A 27,048-nucleotide genomic window follows, 5' to 3' on the forward strand; every position below is an offset into this window, starting at 1 on the left:
CACTGGGGTTAAAAATTAACCTCGTGACATAAAGCCCGTTGAATTGGGCCAACTGTGGTGTAGACCACGTCCGTGAGAAGAGGAAGAGGAAGAGAACATTGGGGTGTGGGTCCGCATGCCACAAACGGCTATAGTTAAAAACAAGTAATTCAAATTTAAAATCTATATATACGATTGTACTTTTCTATTTTTACACGCAACTCTCATCTAATTCTCTCAATATTTTTAAAATATTTTCCTACTCTTTGTTTAAAAAATGAATCTAGCACTCGACTCTTCTGATTACATGATATACAATTTGGCCAACTTTCATAGATTTATTTACATTCATAGGTAATTGAATGCATATTGCTATGTTACTCATGTACCATCGGAACCTTGACCCTTTTATTGATAAGTGTAGATGATATACACCATAAACAAGTTCGTTTGTAAGTTTACTTTTATTTAGGTTTTTCAAGACCACATCCTTCGCGAATGTGGGGGAGAGCTGTTGGACTCTGATTATAAGGGTGCGTTGGACAATCTGCATAGTTCTCTTCCCGATCTTGATCTTGGCGGTTTCTACATTAAAGACACCGCCCCCATTAAAGCTCAGAAAATTCTGGCGAATGCCTTATATGGCGAAATCGTTAAGACAGTTGAAGAGAAGTATGCATTTTCCCCTCGCCAGCGAGCCGTGTTTGAGTGTTTGCGAGCCCCCCATGCTCAGGATTTCCTGTCTGTTGTTCCCATTGAAGGTTTAGGTCAATGTATGTCGGCTGCGGAATACCGGGCTATCCTAAAGTACCGTTTAATGATACCCCTTTTCCCGGTTGATGACCCGTGTCCTGTATGTCGGAAGTGTTGCTTGGATTCTTTTGGGGAGCATGCAGTACATTGCAAAGAATTACCGGGCTTTAAATATCGACATGATTTAGTTCGAGATGTGCTGTATGATGTCCTTAAGTGAGCAGGGATCTCGGCAAAAAAGGAAGCTCCGGTGAACTTCTTGACTGATCCATTAGAAGGTAGATCTACGCTACGGCCCGCTGACATTCTTGTTTTTGGATGGGAAGGAGGGAAACACGCGTGTGTCGATTTGACAGGTGTGTCCCCCTCGTTGGGCTAAGGGACCACGGGTTTGTGGCGGGACAGGCGATAACCAAGGCAGAGGCGGGCAAAGTAGCTAAACACGAAAAAGCTTGCATCGAGAATCAGCACGTGTTCGTCCCGTTCGCTTTCGATACATTTGGCGCTCTCACCGCTGATGCGGTGCGGTTCCTAAAGCGGGTTCAACAGGTGGTAAGCAGTAACACCGCACATGTTAAGGGGCAAAATTTTGTGTTTAGCATGGTAGGGTTTGCTATTCAGAAAGGGGTAGCGACGCAGCTTGTTGCTCGTCTACCTGTCATTAGTTTGTAATCGTATTGCGTTTGTTCTAATTTAGGTTTTTTTATTGCACCACATTCCGCATATAGCTAAAAAATGTGGTTAATCAACGTTAAAACAATTTTGGTGTCTTTCGTAACTCTACCAATATAAAACACTTAGTTCAATTCAGTTTTGGGGAGGATGAGAATTAACATTTAGATTATGTGATGGTAAACAATAAGGAGGCCAAGTTCGAGAAGGATACATAGGAGGACACATTCATGAACACTACACATGAGTTGCATGCCGATTATTGTGCACAATTGGAATATGATGTCTTCATCTTTCATAATTTGGGAACACGACACATCAAAGAACGGGGATGATAAAGCGTATGTGAGAAGCGTATAAGATATCTGCTTATGTAGGACCCTTGCAGAAATGCAACATTTTATCATATTGTATACCTAGACTATTTGTGTTCTCAAAGTAATTATGTGGTTTACCACTCGGGGAAAAGTCGTACGATGGTTTGCGGGATGTTGTAAGTTTTTAAAGGTTTTGAGTTTGTAATCCTAAATAAAAGCAATGTTTGTGAATTGCTTTGTATACTTTCTTCAATGGGTATTGGTCGCTGTGTGTTAAGTTGGTGGTTCTTTATATCAAGTTAATACACATGAGATTATGACGTGGATGTAACTACTAAGAGCATTCACATCCAATCCATTAAAAATATACATACATTCCACTAAAAAACAACTCCTATATCAATATATTTCCACTAAAAACAAATACTTTTTCTCTCTCATTTTCAATATATATTACATTTTCTCTCTCCTACACTCACAACCACTTTCAATATATATTAAAAAAGTATAGGGGGTGAACAGTGTCCCCCAAATATACATATGAACAGTAACATTTTCTCTCTCCTCCACTCACAACCACTTTTTATACTTCTTATATTTTAAAAATCCCCCACACAGATTTTGATGGTTTGGATGAGAATGCTCTAACATGTTTGATAACTTGTTAATTCTATGAGACACGTTACAGTTTGTTCTATTGTTGATAACATAAGTATATGGTACCTACATGGAGATGTTGATATTGTGAGTAATTTATTAGTAGTTTTTCTAATTAAAATCTAATTAAGTTGGAAACCACGGGGGTTGGTGGTCCACTGGCAAGACAAAGCCTTTTAAAATACTTAACCGTGAGGTCTTGGGTCTCACAAGAAGCAATAAATTCACCGTTCAAAATATCTGATTAAGTCGGAAAGTATTTGGTTTGGTACATTTTTTTCCAAAACATACATAAATTTAAAAAAAAAAATTGGAAATAATCACTTTAATAGGAATGCATACCAATATATATGGACAAGGAACACACCCCGAGTTTTCAAGGTCTTTCCTTGACTCATTAATTGTTTCACAAGTGTGTTGTAGCCCTAGCAAAGTGATTTTTCTCAAGTTCTAATTTTGAAGGAAAAAAAAAGACTCCAACTTTTTATTAAAAAGCATAAAAACATTATAGCCCTTATTAAGTTACAAAAAATAAGACTGTATGAACACCAATAACATCTTCACAAAAACACTGAGTAGAACGACATACCCGATGATTTGGATACGAAGTATATGAGTGTTATCTTTTATTAAGTTTTTTTTTTTTTTTGAAAGGTAAATATTATTCACACCACACCCACGAAAAAACGGAGCGGGCCTAAAGAGAAAAAACCAACTATTACATCAAATTGAAAGAGCACCAGTTAGCCCAACTAATGGCTTTATTCTTTGTTCTATTTCTATACCAAAGGAATCCGAGACTTCTAATATCTAAAAAAATATCATGAGCCGTCTTAAGAGTATTGTTGAATCTTTGTTGTTTCGGGCCCTCCAAATACACCACGCCCCAACTATGAGAATCTCATGAAACGCTTCTTTAGCCAGCTCCCCTAGGCCCGAAAAATCACTAAGGCCAAGGAGGTCTCTAACCGAAAACACAAATATCGGACTAACCCGGCACCAACGAGACACCATGCACCAAACATGGCTCGCCACTCTGCAGCCACACAAAAGATGATCAGCCGATTCGTCGGATTCCTCGCATAAGACACACGTACTATCCCCACTAAAAGAGTTTCTTCGACTCAAGGCATCCACCGTAGCAATACGCCCCATCTCCGCTTGCCACATAAAAATATTACACTTCTTGGGGACTCACTTCGACCACTTGAACACAAAGTTATTGCTATAGTCGACTCCACTTCGAAGGAAAATTTTAACCGCTTTCACTGAGAAATCGACCTTATCCCCTCCCGACCCACTTCCACCGGTCCGGAGCGTTCGAGAGACAATTTGAGGTCAAATATAAAGTCACAAACGTCATGCAACTGTGACATCTAGTAATGGCAAGTCAAGTGATAAGTCTTTAAGACTTTAAATACACAACATTGTGGATATTATCGCTATGCGTAATAGATGGGTTCTATAACAAACCTAGGAGCGGCAATCGTGTCGGGTTGATAGGTTGGCGGGTTGACGGGTTACGGGTTGGCGGGTTGGTGGGTTGAAATGTTCAACCCGAACCCGACCCATATTATTATTCGGGTCAAAGATTTCAACCCTAACCCGACCCATATTAATTCGGGTCAACCCGAACCCGACCCGTTTAACCCATATTTTTAAATGAGTGATATAAATTGACGATTTATAAACAAGTTGTTCGGTTTTAAGCGGATTATCGATAACGTGTTTAATGATGAGTATGAGTGTGATAAATAAATAACATAATGTGTCAAAATTAACATTATTATAACTAACCATGTAAAATAGAAACCGAAAAAACAAAAAACAAAAATATAAAAGATTTTTTATCTAAATAGTTAAACGGGTTAATGGGTCAACCTGTTTTTATACGGATCAACCCGAACCCGACCCTTTTTTAATACGGGTCAACCCAAACCCGACCCGTTTTTTTAAACGGGTCGTGTTAATCGACCCAAATCTGTTTTTTTCGTGTCGGGTTCGGGTCGGGTTAACGGGTCGTGTCAAGAATTGCCGCCCCTAAACAAACCCCCTCTCAAACATCATATCTCAATCTCTCTCCATATGAGGTTAAATAAATTTCATTGTAACGGAAGATTGTCAACAAGTTCACATATTTATTGTCAATGTATGTTTATGTTATATTGACACCACTAGTGGGAAACCCGCGCGTTGCGACGGAAACGACAACATGGGGCAAGAACACAATTCAAAACATAAAACGATAAAAAAACATATATAAGTTGTGTGTGTATATAAAAGCACCCACACTTAACGGCGTGGTAAGTTTAAATGATATCATGCCATGTTCTATACACATTTTGGCACAACAAAATATTTAGAGAGGTCTTTAGTTTACACTTCACATAAACGTAAGAAGCGACAATTGTAATAAAAAACAAAAAGAAGCATTCTCCCTTAATTTAGAAGGCTTCGTCAACAAACTTAACAGCAAAACAGATTATATGAACCTTTTTAAATCATATACCTTTAGATTGATATGAGTTCAAAGTTGTTACTCATTTGCTGCATTTTCTTCATCCTTTGAAGTACCATCATTAGCATTTTCTTCACTTTTATCCAATGGAACTGATGATAATCTTCAATATTCTTCTTAACCTGTTCTGATACCCCATCCTCATGTCAGTTTCTTCAATTATATCTACATTTTCTGTGTTGATACCCTTTGAAGACACTGCAACAGTCTCTTTCAAGACATTGCAACCGCATTTGCAAATCATCAAACTCCCTTTCCATCAAAAACAATCTATCTTTCAAGATCAAGTTATCTTCCTCAAGTTGCGCGATATGGATCATCCACTCGGTTTTCCAACAAATAGCTGCTATGATCCGCACCGCTATAGTTCGGATAAACCGACTCAAATCATGATCCAACCTCCTCTCAACCTCAACATGTTCTTCCACATCACTCTTACTCGATCCACCTTCATCTTCTTCATCCTCAGCAGCATCCGCTTCATTTCCCGGAGACCGAAGCCTCAACCCTTTCATCGAACCATATCCGTCTACCCCCCACTCTTCTTTCGCCATATCCACTAACACCTCTCGAGAAGGCGAAAATATTGGTGTGGGTAAAACTGCACAGTGACACTAACGAAGTAAAACTGCACAGTGACACTAACGAAGTAATCCCCACGAATGCTTTAACAATTCAAAACCAAATTATTAAATTATAACACCAAAACTTATCCAAAATTTTGTGCAGATTGAACTTGTATGAATCATTTATATATAGAACTATTTTTAAAATTTTGAATTTATAATTAGTTATTTGCCATCAAAGAAGTGTAGCTTTCAAGCTAACAAAGGCTTCACATATCAAAAGATAAGGTATACAAAGTTTTATTAGGTTCCAACAAAGGCTTCATAGCTGAGAAGGTATAAAGTGCAGCTTTTGAGTACTAAATATATTTATTATATATTTTTTTATCTAAATAGCATCTATCTTATATGTATATAAAATTTTCTTTCAAAATAAAATCAAATAAATTTTGCATTAGTACAAGCAATAGAAATAACATTCAAATTCATATCTTTTTTATTTGGTATATCCATGGTTACTCTCTTTTTTGTTTGAAAGTTTTTTTTGCTTCCTCACTCAAATTATTAAGAAACTCAAAATCTTTGACTTTTTTTTGGTCAACTGATTTTTTTTCTGGCCTATCAAGCCAGCTGATTTTTAACCTTCTTTTGCTTGATCACATTGCCTTCCACCATAGCAAGCCTGATGGTTCTTATCCGTGCTTGTATCCTGCTCCATGATTGAAGATATCTTAACATATTCGAGGTATGCGTTTTGAATTGCCATAGAATTTTCTTGCCTAGAAAAACTCAAACATCAGTGTAAGCATCCAAACATGTTAAAAAAGAAAAAAAGTGACTTTTGAAATGATATTGACCAGCTTTCCATGAAGGGTAATCTAGACTTTTAGTAACACCTCTATTTAACTAAGCGAAAAGTCAAACACTAAAATGCTACCAATTTGTGAAACGTGTAAATATTTTGAAAGCATAATTTCTTTGTATTTTAAAATATCGCTACAGGTTTCCACCCCCGTAAGGGTCCGCCCTCACGGGACCTGGCACCATCGGTCCGGCCCTGGCTATGATTTAAGCTCTAAAGACAGATCTAATGAAGGGAAGACCCTAAACATTATATCATAATCTAATCTTCGTGGCGAATTGTAAATAAGCTCACTTTCTTTCTGTTCTAGTTGAGTGCTTTGCTTTGCAACCCGAGTTTTTGTTATTTCTCATAGCGGAATTCATAATTCTTTTGCACTATAAAACTTTTAACACATTACAATAATAGGTACCAGAATAGATCTGCAAATATTGTAAAGTGGAAAGAACCTTATTCCAGTGTTTTTCTAACCAAAATTACATGATATCTAGTGCAGCATAAAATGAATTGTATAGGGGGTAAACAGATTTTGATCCTTTTTTTTTTCTTTTTAAAACGATTCTTTCAACATGCATATAAGCGTCCTTGTAACTGTTGAGAAGAGCACAACCGAAAGATATCATGCATTTAACAACATATATCGCCTGATAACTGATTATACATAACTAACTTGGAAAAGGGTGCTTAGATTCTCTATTTAAATTGATAAACTACTATAACGTTTGCTCTATCTGCAAAATTCTTCCAATAAAAAATAAATCCTTTTTCGGGAATTGCTAAACTCATTACGATCATTTAACATCCATTATTTGAATGGTGAAGTATCTATTCATAGGATGTAGATATATAAAAAATATCATACAACTTTTTCAGATAAACTCATATTTTAGTAAATTTTGGTGGATATAACTTCATTTAACATATGATATATTACCTGAATACTTTACTCAGGATATAAGCAATCTCATCCGAAAAATACTCGGATAAGCCTAGCCTCTGCAGTTGGTCAACAATGCTGAGTTCAACCAGTACTTTATCCTATCCATCGGGTGCTTTTGGGAAACGGGTAATCAATCGGTAATGTTTCTAAGCAAGCCAACAATGGAAGGTTCTACCATTTATAAAAATTTCTTCCCAGTAGCAAAATTTCTATTATACACAATCTCTATATGTATATGAATTAATAAATTGCTAGTTGCAAAGTAAAACCACATTGAAAGAGTAACCACGTACGTGTAGTGAGAACATGGTAATTAACATGAAATCAGTATAATGTATTTGAAATTGCCTTAACAATCTGATTAGAAGTAGATGGTGGTCTTACCCTTCAAAATGGTTGCTTCCTATTTCCTTCAACAACAAGGGAAAAACAGGTTTTATACTTACTGCTCCAGCAACAAACTAAGTTAAGAGGTCAATTGGACAATAATCAATCTGAAAAACAAATCTACAAAGATAACATATGGTTTGAACCTTCGTTTACCTAAGCCTTCCAAAATGGAGGCTTCTAATTTCTTCAACAACAATTTGAGGTGAAATCGAAAATACAAAACAACATCGTGTCCAGTTTTGTGCATACCTACGGAACAGGTACGATACGATACTGTGCAATCATGGTATTCTCTGTCTTCACTGCGTGATCGTCTTCAATTACTCAATGACCTGTTTCACCATTTTCAGTTTTTAAACCACATGAATTAGTTTGCAATTAGGATTAGGAGGCAAAATCTATCCACACCCGAATTAGGTTAAAAGAAACAACAGAAATTAGGGAACCTAAATACACAACTTACCGTTGGCAGAAGAAGAGCTTGACCGGGATTCCATCTGAATCACCACTGCTTGAAGGGTTGTATGGGTCTTATATACCCTAATACAAAGAAAGAGAGGAATAGAAACTCTAGGGAGAAACGGAAGGGCGATTGGGTTTCTTCCAATTAAATGTGAAGATCATCCTTGCCTTATCAATTTCTACGTTCAGGAACCACAATGAGAAACACCATTGAATCGAGGGCAAAATTGGGAGGCAGGGATCAAAAATTAGGGAAAAAGCCATGACTCTTGGTCTGCCATCTTAAAGAATGAGTGTTAATTTACTATTTTATACATGGGAAATGTATTATATAGTTATATATTATATATATATAGATAGATATATAGATATAGATATATAGATACTTTATCAAGAGGGGTAATATGTGAGACACATTCACATACATAACCAACCAATAACTACCACCCAAGAGACGGGTTTTTAATTACAATGCACTAGTGAAACGATCAGGTTGCGTAAAAGATGCGTTCACAAATGTATTAACGTTGATAGTACAATATTAATAAGATGTGACAATCATTCATATCATTTGTGTTGTGGTTAGGGTTTTAGAGTTAGGAAATTGGGGAAGACGATGTCTATATGCAACTAGTTTAATACCCGTCCCTTGGACGGGTTACGCTAAGGTAAGAAACAAAGACAATGTATATTGATGGTGCTTCGGTTTGCTTCTCCTTTTTCCTCTTTTCCATCTTCTATTTGAAAATATTACAACCATCGAACTTTTCTTTTTCTTCTTTTCAAACTAGTGAAACACATTCTCAAAACACATTATCCAAACACTACAAAAATGACATATTAACTTTTAAGAAGTCAAAAACTTAAAAGCAGCTCAAAATAAACAATCCCAAACACCCACGTTAGGTGAACACAATTCTAAAGAACATTATAAACAAAAGCACCATTTCTAATTTATAAAAGTAAAACGAACATGAAAAGTGTACAACCACAAAACAATATAAAATAAAACTGATAGAGTGGTAAAACATGAAATTGTGTCATTTTAATGAAAAAGTAAACGATATGCAACTTTGGAGGAAAGTGTAGTAACATTCAAATATGGTTGGTTTACTACCTATATTTTCTCAGCTTTTGGATCGTTCTCTTTAACCTCAAAGGTAGTCTCTTTTCAACCTGTTAACGTTTTTATACGACAACAATCCAACCAATTAAAACACTTGACATAACCACAAACAAATAAATTTAGAAAGTCAAGAGGATACATGTTAAGTAATACATAAAAGAGTAAATTACGATTTTGGCCCCTGTGGTTATATCACTTTTACCCTTTTACCCCAAAAAAGTTTTTTAACATCTGAGCCCCTAACGTCTTTTTTTCTACCTCTTTTGAGCCATTGAAAAACTCGAAAATACCAACAACCTGATGATAACACATTATAAAAATCAACTGATATTAATTCAATGACTGTTTATATGAACAATATGAATGAACCTATGAACACACGAATTTAAATAGAGAGTCAGATAATATACCCATCCGGTGGACAGGTACTTTAATGCCATAACTTCATCACTATGTTAAACTGCATTTTAAATAAAAACCGTTTTGTTTGTTCTAAAAGTATAACTCATTAACATGTGTTCACTATGTAAGATTGGTACAATTTAGTGTCATCAACTCATTATTTAAGAGATTACCTCTATCATACATAAAAATAAGGCCTAGCTTGGTAATAGCATATATAAAGCCATACTTGTTGGATATCTACAGAGTTGGAAATAAAAATGTTAGATCATATTGCATTTACACTATCTCAAAGACAAGCCTTTATCTCTACCCATCTTGACCCATTCAATGCTTTAGCCCTGCCCATCCTGACCCTCTCACGTCTTTTGCTCTCCTTACTTCAGCCCATAGAGACCCAATGCAAACAGCTTAATTACCCAACTTGACCCAAAATGTTATAATAAAGACCCATAGTGACCTAAAACTTGCCAATTGGGTCGTTTTTGCTTGGTGTAGCATGGAGAGATCATATGTTTGTGTTGTAAACATTTATCTAGGACCGAGGGTAATAATTCACTTGCAAATAATGCTTACGTGTTCCCATGGAGCTTTCCCCTTCTCATACTCTCCCTAAACCACTACGAATCCTTTTGGAAGCCAATACTTTTAATGTAGTATATAACTAACCATATGAGTTATGATGTTTGCCTGCCCATCGGAAGGAATACGTTATGTATTATAGATATATGTTGGTTCAAGCCCCCCTTTAAAAACACACACAATATTTGTACAACACTGTGTATTGAACTTTCAATAGAATAACAATTAAATGGAGTATGAAGACATGCAGAAGTGAAGAAATACTACTGTATACGAATGAAAATGAGGATACAAATAAACTAAATAAAAATAATTCTATCCTGTTTATAATTATAAACAAAACATATAAAATGCATGTGCTGAAAGTATATTCCTGTCGAACTCCTTTTATTCAGCAAGTCAGCAACCATATCATCCATCTTCCAATGATCCTCTAGCAAACTCGGTCATCCATTACCAGGTTATTCCTACTGACCCGTTAATAGTTACCACTTGTCCGACCCATCACACATGACCCGCTAACCTGCTAACATTTGACCCGGGTAACCTGCAAGCTACCGAACTGTTTCTACCCGACCCGTGAACTAACCCGCGAACAACCAACTAACCCAACAATATAAATATCAAAATTTATACATTATATCAAAATTTATGAAGTCATCAATCAGTGTATCATACTTTTTGTCTTCCTAAAATGGATACTAATCTTGGATATTAACATTTAAGGAATTATAGAAGATATAATTTACCTGATATAAGCTCTTCTCTTTCGGCTTCTACTTTTTAATATTTGAGGCTCATGTGAAGATAAATTCTTAAAGTTCTTTCAAGTCGGTCTCAGGTAAAGATGCATCGTTATCGTGTTCCTTTTTAACTGTTTTTCCATATACTTGTGACTGATGAATTCGTCCCTTGGTCAGGAAGCTGAAATACAAAAAATTGACAACAGTAAGTTCCCTTGTTACTAAAAATCATCATCTACAAGATCAGGCTTAAGCTTTGTGGCTTGTTTTTAAAACACATTTGGTCCTAATTATAATTTTATAAATATATATCTGTTGTTTTGCCAAAATGATTACAAAAATGATAGTTTTTTTAATATTAATCTACTTCTGTAATTAAAACATATTTTATTGACCTTTGACTCATTTCTCTAAATGTATTTATGTTGAATTTACCCGTTAGTTTGATCTGGTAGATATAAAACATAGCCCAAAGCCCCAAATTGACCCATTTATAAGTAAACGGGTCAAACTTGCCAAATGTGCACATGACGTTCACGGCTGTCATATAAATTCTTGGGTTCATAGTTAATACCTATCAACCCGGTGTTATTTTCCCACAAAGCCTCAGCAAGTTCTTTCTCAAGTGACCTGGTTCACTGCACATGGTGGTAGATATGGATCACTGCAAATGGTGTTGAGTTTGACTAAAATATAATCAAGGAAATTCCGTGTTTGTGCCCTGCACTAATTATATTGCATATTAAGTTAAATTTGTAGCATATCTTCTATATGTTTAAATAAATAATCATCATGAACAAATGACATATCCTCTTGCTCCAAAATAACTATCTGCCACTTTCAGAATAAGCAATTAATGTATATTTTAGTAATTAAGTATTATATTTACCCGTATACATATTTACAGGTTTAGTAATTTATGGTTAATTATAAAATAGGGTTTAGGCAATGTTCAAGCCAAGAAAGTAACTGTTTAATGAAGCATATGATCTATTAACTTGATAGGAAGCATACCTCTTGCATCATGCCAGGTCCAAACTATGGGAAACAATATGGGATCTTCCCACTGTGCCCAACTGAAAAAAAAAGAAAATAATAATAATAATTGACCATAAAAAATTAATATTGACACATAAAAAATTAATATTTACATCATATAAGAGTAGAAGTAAATAAACCTTATCGGCTTCTGCCCATTGAACCCAACATTTATCCTCACAAAAAGCCGATCCTTGCTCCCCACTTTCCAAGAGTAACACATCATCCATATAAATAACGCTCTGTCTAACTGAAAAAATACATAATTGATAAGTTAATTTGGTCTCAAATAGAGGCCATGCCATATTTCAAAATGACCATCAAAATGATATCCTATTACCGTTAAAAAAATGATATCCTATTCATACCAGATTCACTTCAAAGTTCACTAATTTCAAGTTATAATCAACACTAAACCAATAATGAATGCCCCTAAATTCAACAAAGCTCACTAAATTATATATTGTGTGTTCCAAATAGATAATTAATGTGTAAATCAATTCAATGGTTAATAACCTTACATGGAAAGGGGTGAACACAACTTTGGGCAAATTGCACAATCCTTTGGTAACTTGAATCCGCTACTAGTTGTATCCATATTCACAGTCGCAAATGTCATACCTGGATATATGTAATCCAAAATTTCTACTTCTCTTCTTGGTTCAGCAGAAGTCAACGAAGTCCATAGGTCCCTGCATTCATCACCAAAACTACATTTACCTTTTAAACTTCAGTAGACAACCTTCTTAGCATAAAACTCCAGATATAATGGAAACAGTTCACTTACATTTTTTGACCAAAAATCAATATGCTCAACTAATCATCATGTGTTTAATAAAAAGCCGATAACAAATATAAAAGTTATTAGAAAAAAAAAGAAAAAGAACACCAACCTTCCATGACCATCACCATCCAAAGGAGAAGCAAAATCAATCTCGGGATTAAACGCACCCAAAACCGTAGCGGCTTTTGCAAAATGTTGAGCCGGTCAGCTTTATCGCCACAACTACAAAGTGCACAAAGATTCAATTCACACAAATATCATTTCGATTTTTTAACCATTTTGTTCGGATGATACAATTCACACCTGAATCAGGTCACCGGAACCTTGCCGTACTTGGTCGGAACTCTAGCTTCTTGTCTTTGCCGCTTAAATTCCTTCACTAACACCGATGGGTTAAAATAGAGACATGAAAAACACAAGAAACTTACAGGGGACTCGCCAGAAAACATGTTGGATCGTCTTCACCCACTTGAATCCTTTAACCATCGTTGCTGGTTATTCAGAATCCATCACCACCTTCGTATGAGGTCATGGAGGAACCCTAGGTTCACCGGAACCGAGATTGTGTTTTTTTTTTCTGGGAACAACACCAGTGCCACCCGTCATCCTACATCTTCACCAACACCGCCCGTCGTCCTTGTTCATTCTTCCTGATCCAATGACGCAACAATCGTCGACTTCAACACGAGTGGCCGGCAACTCACTTCACATTTAACAAAGCGAACCCTAATTTTTCCAATTTGGGTGTAAACAATTAGATGCTTCTATGCCTTTTGGGTTAGGGATGCAAATCAACAATTGATTGTTGATTTGGATTTGGTTGGGGGAGAGACGGCCAGAGAAAATTCGATTGTTGATTTGGGTTTTCTTGGTGAGAAAGGAGCAGAGAATTCGAGACGAAGGTGTATAATGGATTGGAGAGGATGTTGATAGTTTTATACATAGTGGCAGACGAACGTGGGAGAAGTTAGGGGAGAGACAACTGTAACAACCCGCACTTTCGTGCGTTGTTACTACTCGATACACTCGTTACGCCTAGCACTAGAGATTCGGATCATAATGTAACAATATCAGGTATATTGCTAAATCGAAGTATAATCGAATAATTACGCTTATTCTATCGCTATTACAAACCTATTTTCATAAATTATAACACTCACGATGATGTTGAGTGAGGGCCTAATCTACCCTCCTCGATAACCGTGAGGTGTCAAAACGTAAACAAGCAACGCTAACAAAGACTATCGGGAGAGTACCATGTCTCCAGCCATCGTGATGATGATGGCAATACGGGCAAAGTAGTACCCCGATAATCATTGTGGCACATCACGTCGAAGAACGCACTCGAAGGCATGCGTAACTCGATCATCGCACCGAATATTGGATGTATAGATGCGTATATGCGACCATTTTGTGATTAATTATAATAAATAAATAAATAATAATATAAATATATGAAAACATGGCCCAAACTATCGCAACGCACCAAAAACGAGGATCGAAAGGCTTCCGTACGGATGGGCCAGCCGATCGGCTGGGCCGGCCGATCGGATAGGCCAGCCGATCGGTTGGGCCGGCCGATCGAGCGGGCCAACCGATCCAGCCCACTTTTTCTCCTTTTCCCTCCCCCTTGCCTATAAATACCCCTCATTCACCCCAAACACTTGTTGTTACTGCTGCTGCTCGACCAAGACGTTCCAGCCCTTTAATCTCTCGATTTCTCGCGATTCTTGTAAGTTTTTAACTCAAATCTTGTACTTCCTTGATCTATATGCATTCTTTCATCTTTCTACCTTTCGATTTTCGACTTTTAGCCGTGAAATCAACGGATTTGGAGTGTTCTAGGGTGATGTCACCATGGAGTTCTTCAAGAGTGATGTCATCCCATGAAGAACAACTCAGATCCGAATGGTTTCCATACGATTTTACATAAATCCCGTCTAAATCTATGTTTTCCAATCAAGAAGTTATGGATTTGAGATGTTCTAGAGTGATCTCATCATGAAGTTCTTATAAACTTCAAGTGTTGGCCTCATTCCACCAAGAACAACTCAGATCTAAGAAATTCCGCAAGAATAATCAAGGTTTTCACATCAGATCTATACATAAAAACGGTAAAACCAGAGCTTAGACCGACCTTCTACTCATTCTTAGTGACGTGTTGGTCAAAGATCTGATTCCTAGCAATGTAACCACCAAGTACGGGTTAAACAAAGGAAAACCGTCAAGAACGACAAGTCCTGATGGAACGGGGTGATTCCCGGCCGTTAGAACATGTCGGAATTGATCGGATTTCAGTTGTTCAACACGTCACAACAACGTCCCGACCAAACCACCGAAAACACGCGAAAATCATCGAAAAACAGCTGGACAGGGTGGCCGATCGAGTGGCCCAGCCGATCGAGCGGCCCAGTCGACCGAGCGGTCCAGCCGATCGGCCAGGCTAGCCGATCGGACGGGCTGGCCGATCGAGCAGCCCACTCGATCGAGCTGACCATCCGATCGAACAGCCTATCCGATCGGACGGCCCATCCGAATGGGCCAACTTTCGATCTAACTTTCGCCCAATTTCGTGTAATCCGATGCCAATTAACGCGTAATTCGATACTCATATGATCAGTCTGAAATCAGGGCATTCTCATGCAATATCCCGTCAATCAACCAAATACACACTGTGAGTATACTTGACCCCTTTTTATCGAGTTTTGGGTGTAACATACGTTCTTTATCAATCGAACTTATCAAACGAACGAATCATTTGGTTAATTTATCACTTGCGAATAACTGTTTGCATAGATATACGTGATGCTAGTTGCATGTATGCTAGGACTTATACTCATGACGTCCCACCACGACTAGTATAGTACTATTTCGCCCGACGGGGTCTAGTTATGCCATCGAAGAATCGAGCATCGAGGACTTAGCTGGTAGTATCAGTTTTGTGAGTATATATGTCGTGTATTACGTTTATGCATGTGGAAATTCGCAGCACTTTTAAATCTAATATGCTATTACATATCAAACCTGTATACTCGCCAATACTTTTGTATTGACAATGTTTTAACGTATGTTGCAGGTTTAGTCGAAGTCTACATCAAATCAAGCTAGGAAGTCTAGAAACTCACCTAAAATCTAGGTTGTCGGATTTGAATTGTTCGAGAGGACAAGAAATCTGTAATAACTTATGTGATTGTATTGTTTGTTAGTATGGGATAACAAATGCAATGAATATTATCGCAATATAGTCGTTATGGATTCTCTTGAGCAATCTGATTCGCCTAGTGCCGCGCCCCGATGATTCCGCCATCGGCTGGGGTGTGACAGATTGGTATCAGAGCCATAACTATAGGGAATTAGGCTAGACTCGACCTAGTCCGGGTCGACGTCTTAGAGAATGACCTAGTCTATAGTCTAAGCACCCACAGGCTGCCTCGTACGAACCCAGTAGGGATTGTATTGCGCCTACCTGATGCTTTTAAATCGAAATTGCAAAACTACGACTTTGTGTGAACCCCGCATACTACAACTTCACACGAAGAAGCCTTTCCTAAGGCTGAAATACTACTTAGCCTTTCCTAAGGCGGACATAATACACATGTTTTCGAAAATACTCGCATCTCACAACCGAGTGATCCAGTCGAGACCAGGTGTGAAAACCAATAACTCTCGATAGGATTGCTCACTCAACGCATTTTTCTAGCACGAGAATCTTTCGTCGAGTTAGGAGTGACATCCATACCTCGACGAAAACCTCCATTTCGAAATTCTAGTGGAGCTCTCGGATTAATTCGATGAGCACAACCACAACTGGGAACGAAACCGTTAAGTCAGGGGTGAAACCCGTACCTTAATGAACCGTTCCACTCCCTAAAATATTTTTCAAAAGCTCTCACCAGGGACTTGACCATCACAATGACTCGAGCCACGCGATGACTAGGAGGATGAATGCCATGAGCTGCATCCCAATGGAAGCATAAAATCTCCAATGTCAACACGTGTGCACGAACTTGTTGAGTGTGATTGAGTTACCTTGGGTAGTCGACGCCTAAATACCCGAGGCACTCCGAGTATCTTACTAAGCCTACAACTTGCCGGAATTTACGATTTGCTGAACTCAGTTACGTTTTATGTGTTTAATTGCGATTATCAATTTTCGCTCCCTGTTTCACAAAACGCACAACTCGCACAGCCATCGCAATCCAAAACGAAGACCGAATGATCGCAACAAAACTAATGTCCGATTGTCCGATTTCTCTCGCATTCCCTCCCTCAACGCGTCCTCGCGCATTCTAAACCATAATGTATGTGTGTAAGTATGAACTACATCTATCTAAATCTAAGTACAATCAAAACCTTATGTGAGAATTCAGGAAGTTTCGTGTCTCCTATGTGGCTCCTATGTGAAATTTATTTATATTGCACGTTACAAGTTTCGATCGTGCTCAATCGCATCATAAACCCGAAATCATTATGATCGAATCTCATTCCAAATCTCTCTCTCTGTCTAGATGCCTTCCAACAACTCTATCTCAAAACGAATAGCTAGGAGAAGAGTCAAACGAAGCACCGATAAGAGGATTGCCTCGCTTGTGACCAAGGAAGTGGTCAAGCTCATTCCTCAAATTGTCGCTCAAGTGCACTCTCTCAGCAACGCTCGAGCCGCGAAGGACTCTAAGACGGAAGAACCGCAATCTACTTTCCTCTACAAACACTTCAAAGCCTGTGACCCGATGGAATTCACAGGTGAAGGAGGTGTGGCCCAACTGCTCCAGTGGTTCGATTCTATCGAAGTCACCCTTCGACAAAGTGGGTGTCCCGATAGTTTCCGTACTACTTGTGCTACCGGGGTATTTCAATCACGAGCACTCGACTGGTGGACCGCCGAACGCAACAAACGTGGGATCTCCGCAGCTTACGCCCTCTCTTGGGACGAGCTGAAGGAACTCATGAAGGAAGAATATTGTCCTCCTTACGAAGTCCAGAAGCTAGAAAACGAATTTTGAGGAATCAAGCAAACCGAAGGTGACAATGCTGGCTATACAGCAAGGTTCAAGCAGCTTAGTACTATCTGCCCAAGTCAAGTCAACACTCCAGAGAAAGCCATTCCAATGTACATCCGCGGCTTACCTGAGTGTGTGGGTGATTTTGTCGAAGCTGCAAGACCTGCTACCATCGAAGAAGCCTACCGTTTAGCCGCAGAGATCAACAGCAAACGAGTCTTGGACGGGTTCTTCTCCAAGAAGCCTGTCAAACAAGCTCATCAAGCAATCATCATCAACTCATCCGACGATTCCTCTGGCGAATCGGTCGATGGTTCATCTGACAACTCCTCTGAAAGTTCTTCTAAGGATTGCTCCGACAATGTCTCCGTCAAATCATTAGGCGAATCCGACGACGACACTGCATCATCTCAGGAAGCACAACCTAGCCGCAAACGAAAGACCGCGAGTCCAGACTCTTCCACAACTGGACTGCCACAACCAGAACCTCTCCGAGCAGTCCCAGTTCAACCAAGGCGTGCTTACAATGGGCCTCATCGCCTGTGTTTCGCATGCACGTATCATCACCCGCCAGAAGCAAATTGTTGCTATTGCACAAATTGCAACTGGTATGGTCATCATACACAGCACTGCCGCGCAGGACCGCAACTTTGAAGGAAGTCAGCAACAACCGCAGTCTCCGCAGGTGTCCTCCACATCAACGTTATTTTGCTTCTAACGTTGTCGAAATAATACGACTTAACGCTATCGTTTTCTGTTATGTGTGAAACTTATTTTCGTCTATCGTCGCATGTGGATTCTATTTCTCTTATACTCGAGCACTATCTAAACGCTAGCACTATGTACTATACGATGTATTTTACCCTTACAACACTCTTAGAACGAGGTACGATAGACGTGCAAGGAACAACTAATCGCGGGTGCACACGGGATTACTTTGGTCAGTGCACGGAGATCGTAGTGAAATTCTAATGGTGCCATAACGTTAAAAGCATGGTCAAGGGCTTTGGCCATGCCACCCAACAAAGTGTGACGCCAAAGCACGGGGCATAAGTAGTAGGGGTAACGCAAGGTGTGCTTTACCATACTACCGAAGCTTCGTGAAGAAAGTGTGACATCTCGTATTTTCAATATTTCTATTTTTGGCAAGTCTGCTTGTACTTTCTATTTTTGTAAGTTGTACCTTTGTCGTATTTAATTCTATTCCCAAATTGTACTCGAGACTTGAAATCATAATGAAAATGCATGATTTTATCCATATTTGTGTTTGAATGTTATGTATTATCAAAACAATTGATAACATGTTGAAACTATGTTAAGCACGTAAAAACAGTGAAATATCATCTTAATCTCAGCTCTCAAATTCATCATTGCCAAGATATTACCCTAAACCGTACGAAAATTGGGAATTTATGTGTTAATTCGGTAAAAATATCAAAAATTGGGTTAAAATGATTTTTATATTATTTTATTAATATTTTAAAATAAATTAATAATTAAAAATTAAATAAATAAATATTTTTCTAAATTTTTTTTATGATTTTTAAGTATTTTGGTTAGTTAAACTAACCTGGTTAGTGAAAACCCAGTTATTTCAGCTAACTGGGTTAATTTTATCAAAGGGCAGAACTAACTGAGTTAGAAAACTCAGTTGGTGGCTAACCCAGTTAGTTAGTCTGTTATTTAAAAAAAAGAGGTTTATATGCGTGGAACCGGAATTGAACTCAAGACCACTAGTTCTCAAACACGCGCATTAACCAACTGGGCTGTCCTCGTGATTGTTATGAATTCCAGAAACCTTTATATTTAAACCGACATTAAATTCGCTTAATTTAAAAACAGAAACAACCGCCGCTCCTGTTCATCTTCTTCTTCGATTTGAATTCTAACCGGAAAACAACCGTCGACCTTCCATTTTCCTATAACCGACGACCTTCAGTTCTATATAAAACCCGACCCACACCTTCGTGATTTGTTCCTTCACCCTCGGCAAACCGTAACCGACCGAAACGAACAAACCGCAACCCGATACGAACCGAAACCGAAGCAAACCCGATTCACCTTTCGTCGCCGGAACCACCACTTCTCGCCGTGGACCACCGTCTGCCACCACCATTCGCCGCCGTCCACCGCCGATCATCCCCGTCCGGTAACCGCTCCGTTTTTCTTTTTGTAAATATATATATATACAGTTCGATTCTTTTTTCATATGTTACAGTTTGTTATATTATTATTATTATCATTATTATAATTATTATTAGATTATTAATATTAATATTATAATCTGATATATTTATTCGGAATAATTATTATAAAAACAGATTTATTAATGTATTTCTGAAATTTAATTTTATTAATTCAGTTTTATTTATAAATCAGAATTATTTATAAATTTCCAGAAATATTATTTAAAGTATTTAAAATCTGAATTATTACTATGTATCTAATCAGATTTACTATTATTATAATAATCAGAATTATTTATACAAGAATCAGAAATTTTACTATTATTTGTATTACTAATCAGATTTATTAAATCAGAATTATTATTTTAATCAGAATATTATCAGAATTATTATTCAGAATGTATGTTTTAAAATCAGAAGTATTATTTATTTTAAATCAGAATTTATATTTTGAAAAATCAGCATTTATTTTTACTCATTCATTTATAAATAAGTTGTCATATATTTCCTTAAATACAAAATATGAGACATATGATTATTATTTTAGAAATGCTAATATTATTTTTATAAAATGCCTTGTTATTTAAATAATCACCAAATTCCCAAATATTTAACAAATCCTCAAAATTAATAGGGTAATTCTCTTGTGCACATCCTCGTGGGAAATCTCTTGTTCTTAATATTATTCCAAGAAATACGCAACGCACTCTAAGGTGAGTATACATGACCCATTTTCTATTTTACACTTTTGGGTGTAGTATGCATTTCCTATATCAAAAACACACTATGTTAAACATTTTTGCACTATCTATCCACATTTCATGTGAATCTATTTGACTCATGTTAATCATGTTATGCTAATGTTAAACATTTATGACTGTGTGTTCATTAACTTTGCAAGCCTCCCCTAACAATGGCAGCGCTGTAGGTTGAGAAACGCCCCTCCCATAATATTATGGGTATTGTTAGGATTTTTATTCTATGTTACCACCCTTTCGAGGGTTAGGCTATGTTAATTGCGTTAAACTTTGGTTTGAACACATAGATTTCATCGTTACGAGTATAACTGTTGATATGAACTCAAGTATTCACGTGGATTTGATCATGTTAAACTATTTCAAACCTATTATACTATATTCAAACTTGTGTACTCGCCAACATGTTTTTGTTGACTTTATTTTAAATGCATACTGCAGGATGAGGAAGCCAAGATTGAAGAAATGAATAGGATGGCCTAGAAACCCACCTTAGAAATAATCTATGTTGATGTTTGTATTTTCTCTTTATGACATTTGTATGAAACTTTGAAATATTAATAAATGAAACTTTAATATATTGTCACATTTAGTGTTATGATGTCTTTGAGCAGTTTGTACGTCTCATCCCGATGTTTCCGCCATCGGTTGGGGTGTGACAGAAAGTGCCATGTGGAGTTGAACGTTATTAGACCTATTATATTATAATGGTTATTTTCGACACAATACAAATCAATCGCCAGGCGTAACAAAACTAAATCGCATCCCTGCGAGACTTTTCGTAAGTCTGCATACGCAACGCAATTGCCACATCGATGGACTTAGGTAAGTTCACCCCGAAGAGCAATTGGAGCAACGCAAGACTGGTCGTAAGTCTAACTCAATCGCAGTTTTGCTAGATCTATCTCGCAATCAAAACCACTCGATATGTGGCTCGAAATCGCGATCGCCTCATGTGTTTATCTCGCAATCTCTAACGCTGGTTATTGACCGTTGAATGAACCTCTATTGTTTGGTGTGGATCGCTTATTGTGGATCGCTAAACGAGTATCGAAAATCACTCGCCGCTTTTCGCTTTAACGCATTCCGCACATATTTTATCAACTCGATACTCTCACCACGTGTCGCTGCCACTTATCGATGTACGTGTTTCTGTGTTATGTTAGCACGCACGACCTCGCTTCACGAGACAAAACTAATAGGGCTGAAACATGGTGGTGTTTTAACCATATTAGCAGACTTTCGTGGAAAAAGGCCATGCGGGCTAATATTAGTTAATGGTTGTGGTGTATTCAACTCAATCGAATCGCATATCACTCGCAACGCAACAATCGTCACCTATCAGAGTCTATTGCCTATCGATATTCGGTTATCGCTTGGAAGTCAGCGCAGTTGTGTAGAATTAGGGTACGTGACATCGCTTCACGGGACAAAACTAATATGGGAAACGTGGTGTTTTCTATATTAGCAACTCTCGTGGAAACATGCCATGTGGGTTTTATGTGGAATCGAATCGAAATCGCATCATCCGCAATCGAAATCGCATCTAGTCGAATCAAAAATCGTGTCATTCGCCATCGCTCATCAATCGTCATCTAACCTAGCGTACCATATCAATGTTTCGTATGATCGAACTACTCGCACTCGCTATCTATGCCTTGTTAGCATCCGACCCGCTTCTATTCAAGACTCGGTCTAGCATCCTATCGCTTTGACCGGGGGAAATCGAAATTCTATCTGTGTCTTATCGGCACGCGTGACACCGCCTCACGAAACAGAGGTAATATGGGTAAAACATGGTGGATACGCCGCTGGTACATCCTATATAAGTGTTTTAATCATATTAACAAACTTTCTTGGGAAAGTGCCACGTGGGGCTCGATGTAAATTATTTTTCCGTACTGTTAAAGAAAACCCGTTATTATAAAATTTTGTTAAAACCGTTGAACAAGTGAAATTTCCTTACAACATGGAGAAAACATCAAATCAGTTTAGCTCCGTGCCCAATGGAAGTTTCATAAGTCCAGTTTTCCTTAAACCTTTTTCAATATCAAAAAGAAATCTTCCCGAAAATGATGGTTCGGCAACCGAGTTTCAGCTCGAACCTACGTATAGGAGAGTTTCTTCTCCCAAAACTACTTTTACCACCAAATTCTTTTAAACTGTGTAACTCAAAATCTTTTATTAAACTAACAAAAATCCTTTTTACAACACTAAATGTGGACATCAACACCGTTGACGCTACGGTGCGAAGAGATTTTCATGAACATGTTCTCCTACTTCATCAACTTTTCAATGGTTTAAAAACGTTATGGAATCGCTTTTGTGTGTGTCATCGCTTTTGGTTATTCGGATCGTATCTTCTCACCGCACTCGCTCGTTGAATCTTAATCGATCGCTCGCTTATCTAGACGCTCTTAATCGCATCAACTCTTACGACCCTACTATTGGATTAATTTCGAGACGAAATTTCCTAAAGCAGGGGAGACTGTAACAACCCGCACTTTCATGCGTTGTTACTACTCGTTACACTCGTTACGCCTAGCACTAGAGATTCGGATCATAATGTAACAATATCAGGTATATTGCTAAATCGAAGTATAATCGAATAATTACGCATATTCTATCGCTATTACAAACCTATTTTCATAAAGTATAACACTCACGATGATGTTGAGTGAGGGCCTAATCTACCCTCCTCGATAACCGTGAGGTGTCAAAACGTAAACAAGCAACGCTAACAAAGACTATCGGGAGAGTACCATGTCTCCAGCCATCGTGACGATGATGGCAATACGGGTAAAGTAGTACCCCGATAATCATTGTGGCACATCACGTCGAAGAACGCACTCGAAGGCACGCGTAACTCGATCATCGCACCGAATATTGGATGTATAGATGCGTATATGCGACCCTTTTGTGATTAATTATAATAATATAAATATATGAAAACGTGGCCCAAACTATCGCAACGCACCAAAAACGAGGATCGAAAGGCTTCCGTACGGATGGGCCAGCCGATCGGCTGGGCCGGCCGATCGGATAGGCCAGCCGATCGGTTGGGCCGGCCGATCGAGCGGGCCAACCGATCCAACCCACTTTTTCTCCTTTTCCCTCCTCCCTTGCCTATAAATACCCCTTATTCACCCCAAACACTTGTTGTTACTGCTGCTGCTCGACCAAGACGTTCCAGCCCCTTAATCTCTCGATTTCTCGCGATTCTTGTAAGTTTTTAACTCAAATCTTGTACTTCCTTGATCTATATGCATTCTTTCATTTTTCTACCTTTCGATTTTCGACTTTTAACCGTGAAATCAACGGATTTGGAGTGTTCTAGGGTGATGTCACCATGGAATTCTTCAAGAGTGATGTCATCCCATGAAGAACAACTCAGATCCGAATGGTTTCCATACGATTTTACATAAATCTCGTCTAAATCTATGTTTTCCAATCAAGAAGTTATGGATTTGAGATGTTCTAGAGTGATCTCATCATGAAGTTCTTATAAACTTCAAGTGTTGGCCTCATTCCACCAAGAACAACTCAGATCTAAGAAATTCCGCAAGAATAATCAAGGTTTTCACATCAGATCTATACATAAAAACGGTAGAACCAGAGCTTAGACCGACCTTCTACTCATTCTTAGTGACGTGTTGGTCAAAGATCTGATTCCTAGCAATGTAACCACCAAGTACGGGTTAAACAAAGGAAAACCGTCAAGAACGGCAAGTCCTGATGGAACGGGGTGATTCCCGGCCGTTAGAACAGGTCGGAATTGATGGGATTTCAGTTGTTCAACACGTCACAACAACGTCCCGACCAAACCACCGAAAACACGCGAAAATCGTCGAAAAACAGCTGGACAGGCTGGCCGATTGAGCGGCCCAGCCGATCGAGCGGCCCAGTCGACCGAGCGGTCCAGCCGATCGGCCAGGCTAGCCGATCGGACGGGCTGGCCGATCGAGCAGCCCACTCGATCGAGCTGACCATCCGATCGAACAGCCTATCCGATCGGACGACCCATCCGAATGGGCCAACTTTCGATCTAACTTTCGCCCAATTTCGTGTAATCCGATGCCAATTAACGCGTAATTCGATACTCATATGATCAGTCTGAAATCAGGGCATTCTCATGCAATATCCCGTCAATCCAACCAAATACGCACTGTGAGTATACTTGACCCCTTTTTATCGAGTTTTGGGTGTAACATACGTTCTTTATCAATCGAACTTATCAAACGAACGAATCATTTGGTTAATTTATCACTTGCGAATAACTGTTTGCATAGATATACGTGATGCTAGTTGCATGTATGCTAGAACTTATACTCGTGACGTCCCACCACGACTAGTATAGTACTATTTCGCCCGACGGGGTCTAGTTATGCCATCGAAGAATCGAGCATCGAGGACTTAGATGGTAGTATCAGTTTTGTGAGTATATATGTCGTGTATTACGTTTATGCATGTGGAAATTCGCAGCACTTTTAAATCTAATATGCTATTACATATCAAACCTGTATACTCGCCAATACTTTTGTATTGACAATGTTTTAACGTATGTTGCAGGTTTAGTCGAAGTCCACATCAAATCAAGCTAGGAAGTCTAGAAACTCACCTAAAATCTAGGTTGTCGGATTTAAATTGTTCGAGAGGACTAGAAATCTGTAATAACTTATGTGATTGTATTGTTTGTTAGTATGGGATAACAAATGCAATGAATATTATCGCAATATAGTCGTTATGGATTCTCTTGAGCAATTTGATTCGCCTAGTGCCGCGCCCCGATGATTCCGCCATCGGCTGGGGTGTGACAACAACCGCTGTAAACTGGCGAAAAATAGGTAACCGGCAAAGAGAGAAGTTAGGGGAGCGTAGATTCAGGGACGTGAGAGAGAATCAATACTTAAAACGGTTAAAGGTGACATTTAGGTGGTTGAGTTATGGAGATAGTGGGTAGCAAAAGATGGAGGTAACCACCAGAAACAAAAACCGACCATAACCTCTTGGAACCGCCACCAGAGCGGTTATTTTAGTGAGTTTAAACGGCCCAGATTTCATCTCAGCAAGATCTAACGGTGGATATCAATTTGGAAAGTGGTTACACTTAATGGGTTTAATATATATATATAATTTTTTAGGTTTTATTTATTAAAAATTTAAATAAAAGTGTGAATTGACCATAATACCCTTAAGTGAATAAACTTAACAAAAAATTTTAACCAGGTTAATGCTAAAGGACGTACAGTGAAACGGGTTTTGCAAATAAAGGATTGTGACTATAGTTATTAAAGTTAAAGGCTATCTGTTGCAAGCTGGTACAAACATAAAAGTCGAAAAGTGTAATTTACCCTTTTCATATATATTGATATTTGAGTCATATAATCTATAAACTGAAAATTTTTGAAAATATGACTGAAAGCCAATTAGTATATGTTTGTTTATGGAAACAGGGCCGGCCCAGTAACAAAATGTAACTAAAGATGTGTTATTTCTGAAAACCAGACGGCCTTTGGGCCAGACCCATGCTTATACTTACTTTCAGAAGCCTAAAAGACAGGGTTTCTTATAACAACAAAAAAAAAAAAAAAAAAAAAAAAAGATGAAGAAGAAGAAGAAAAGAAGAAAAAAACAAGACAATGATACAAAAATCCATAACGTGGCCCAAAAAGATATATTAATTGGGGCGGTTTGTTTAGCTTTTAGTGGGACTCTTAATGGTTTAAACCTCTTAGTCAGGCAGTTGCCTCTTAGTGGTTAATCATTATACTGAATATGAATGAGGCAGCTGCCTCTTAGTGGTTAATCATTATACTGAATATGAATGATTAAGACTTCTAATCTGAATTGGTCAGACAATTGCCTCTGAACGGTTAAGCATTATACTGGCTCTTAATGATTTAGACCTCTTACTGGTTTAACACTTAATGGTTCAGACTTCTTACTGGTTCAGTACTTAACCATTCAAAAGTTGCCAAACAGCTCCGTAGTCACTAATCGTTAAGTAATAAATAGACTACTCTTTTAAATATAAAAGGAAGACATATAGAAAATAAAAAAAATGTAGCAATAGTTATTTATAATGTATACTAAGTTATAACCCCGTGTATCACACGGGTCAAATAACTGTATTGCATGAACTGAATAAAACCATGTATTATACGGCTTAAATGTCATCTGTTAACACATAGAGTCGTCAAGACATGTTTTTAAAAATAAACTTTGACGTGAAATTTATAAATCCTGTAAAGTTAATTTAAAATATATTTGTTTAGGAATATCAGATGCTAAGTTGTCAACCTCACAAATTCAAACT

At 38.0% G+C, this 27,048-nt stretch overlaps 1 protein-coding gene and 2 long non-coding RNA genes across 8 annotated transcripts; all 3 read right to left on the minus strand.

Moving 5' to 3' along the window:
* Window positions 1-3,188: 3,188 nt before the first annotated feature.
* On the minus strand, window positions 3,189-3,533 carry LOC110869694. The gene has a single exon (XM_022118927.1). It carries the CDS (start codon window positions 3,531-3,533, stop codon window positions 3,189-3,191), a length of 345 nt encoding a protein of 114 aa, XP_021974619.1.
* Window positions 3,534-4,634: 1,101 nt separating this feature from the next.
* On the minus strand, window positions 4,635-8,410 carry LOC110872299. The gene is made up of 2 exons (XR_002554368.2): window positions 8,118-8,410; window positions 4,635-7,986 (listed from the first exon to the last, which is right to left on the minus strand). It is a non-coding gene; the product is annotated as an uncharacterized LOC110872299 (long non-coding RNA).
* A 2,069-nt stretch (window positions 8,411-10,479) lies between these two features.
* LOC110872297 lies at window positions 10,480-13,769 on the minus strand. Of its 6 annotated transcripts, none has more exons than XR_002554365.2 (8): window positions 13,095-13,769; window positions 12,901-13,013; window positions 12,529-12,699; window positions 12,148-12,257; window positions 11,984-12,045; window positions 11,544-11,607; window positions 10,976-11,150; window positions 10,480-10,829 (listed from the first exon to the last, which is right to left on the minus strand). It is a non-coding gene; the product is annotated as an uncharacterized LOC110872297 (long non-coding RNA). The 6 variants fall into 6 exon arrangements; XR_002554367.2 differs by adding an exon at window positions 12,376-12,439 and having other exon boundaries at window positions 10,480-11,150; XR_002554362.2 differs by having other exon boundaries at window positions 10,480-11,150.
* Between the last annotated feature and the right edge of the window lie 13,279 nt (window positions 13,770-27,048).

The sequence above is a fragment of the Helianthus annuus genome, chromosome 8, assembly GCF_002127325.2.
Source record: "Helianthus annuus cultivar XRQ/B chromosome 8, HanXRQr2.0-SUNRISE, whole genome shotgun sequence".
NCBI classification, from domain to species: Eukaryota; Viridiplantae; Streptophyta; class Magnoliopsida; order Asterales; family Asteraceae; genus Helianthus; species Helianthus annuus.

Coding starts and splice junctions, on each gene's coding strand:
- LOC110869694 (XM_022118927.1), bottom strand. CDS start 3,533: ATGGGGCGTATTGCTACGGTGGATGCCTTGAGTCGAAGAAACTCTTTT.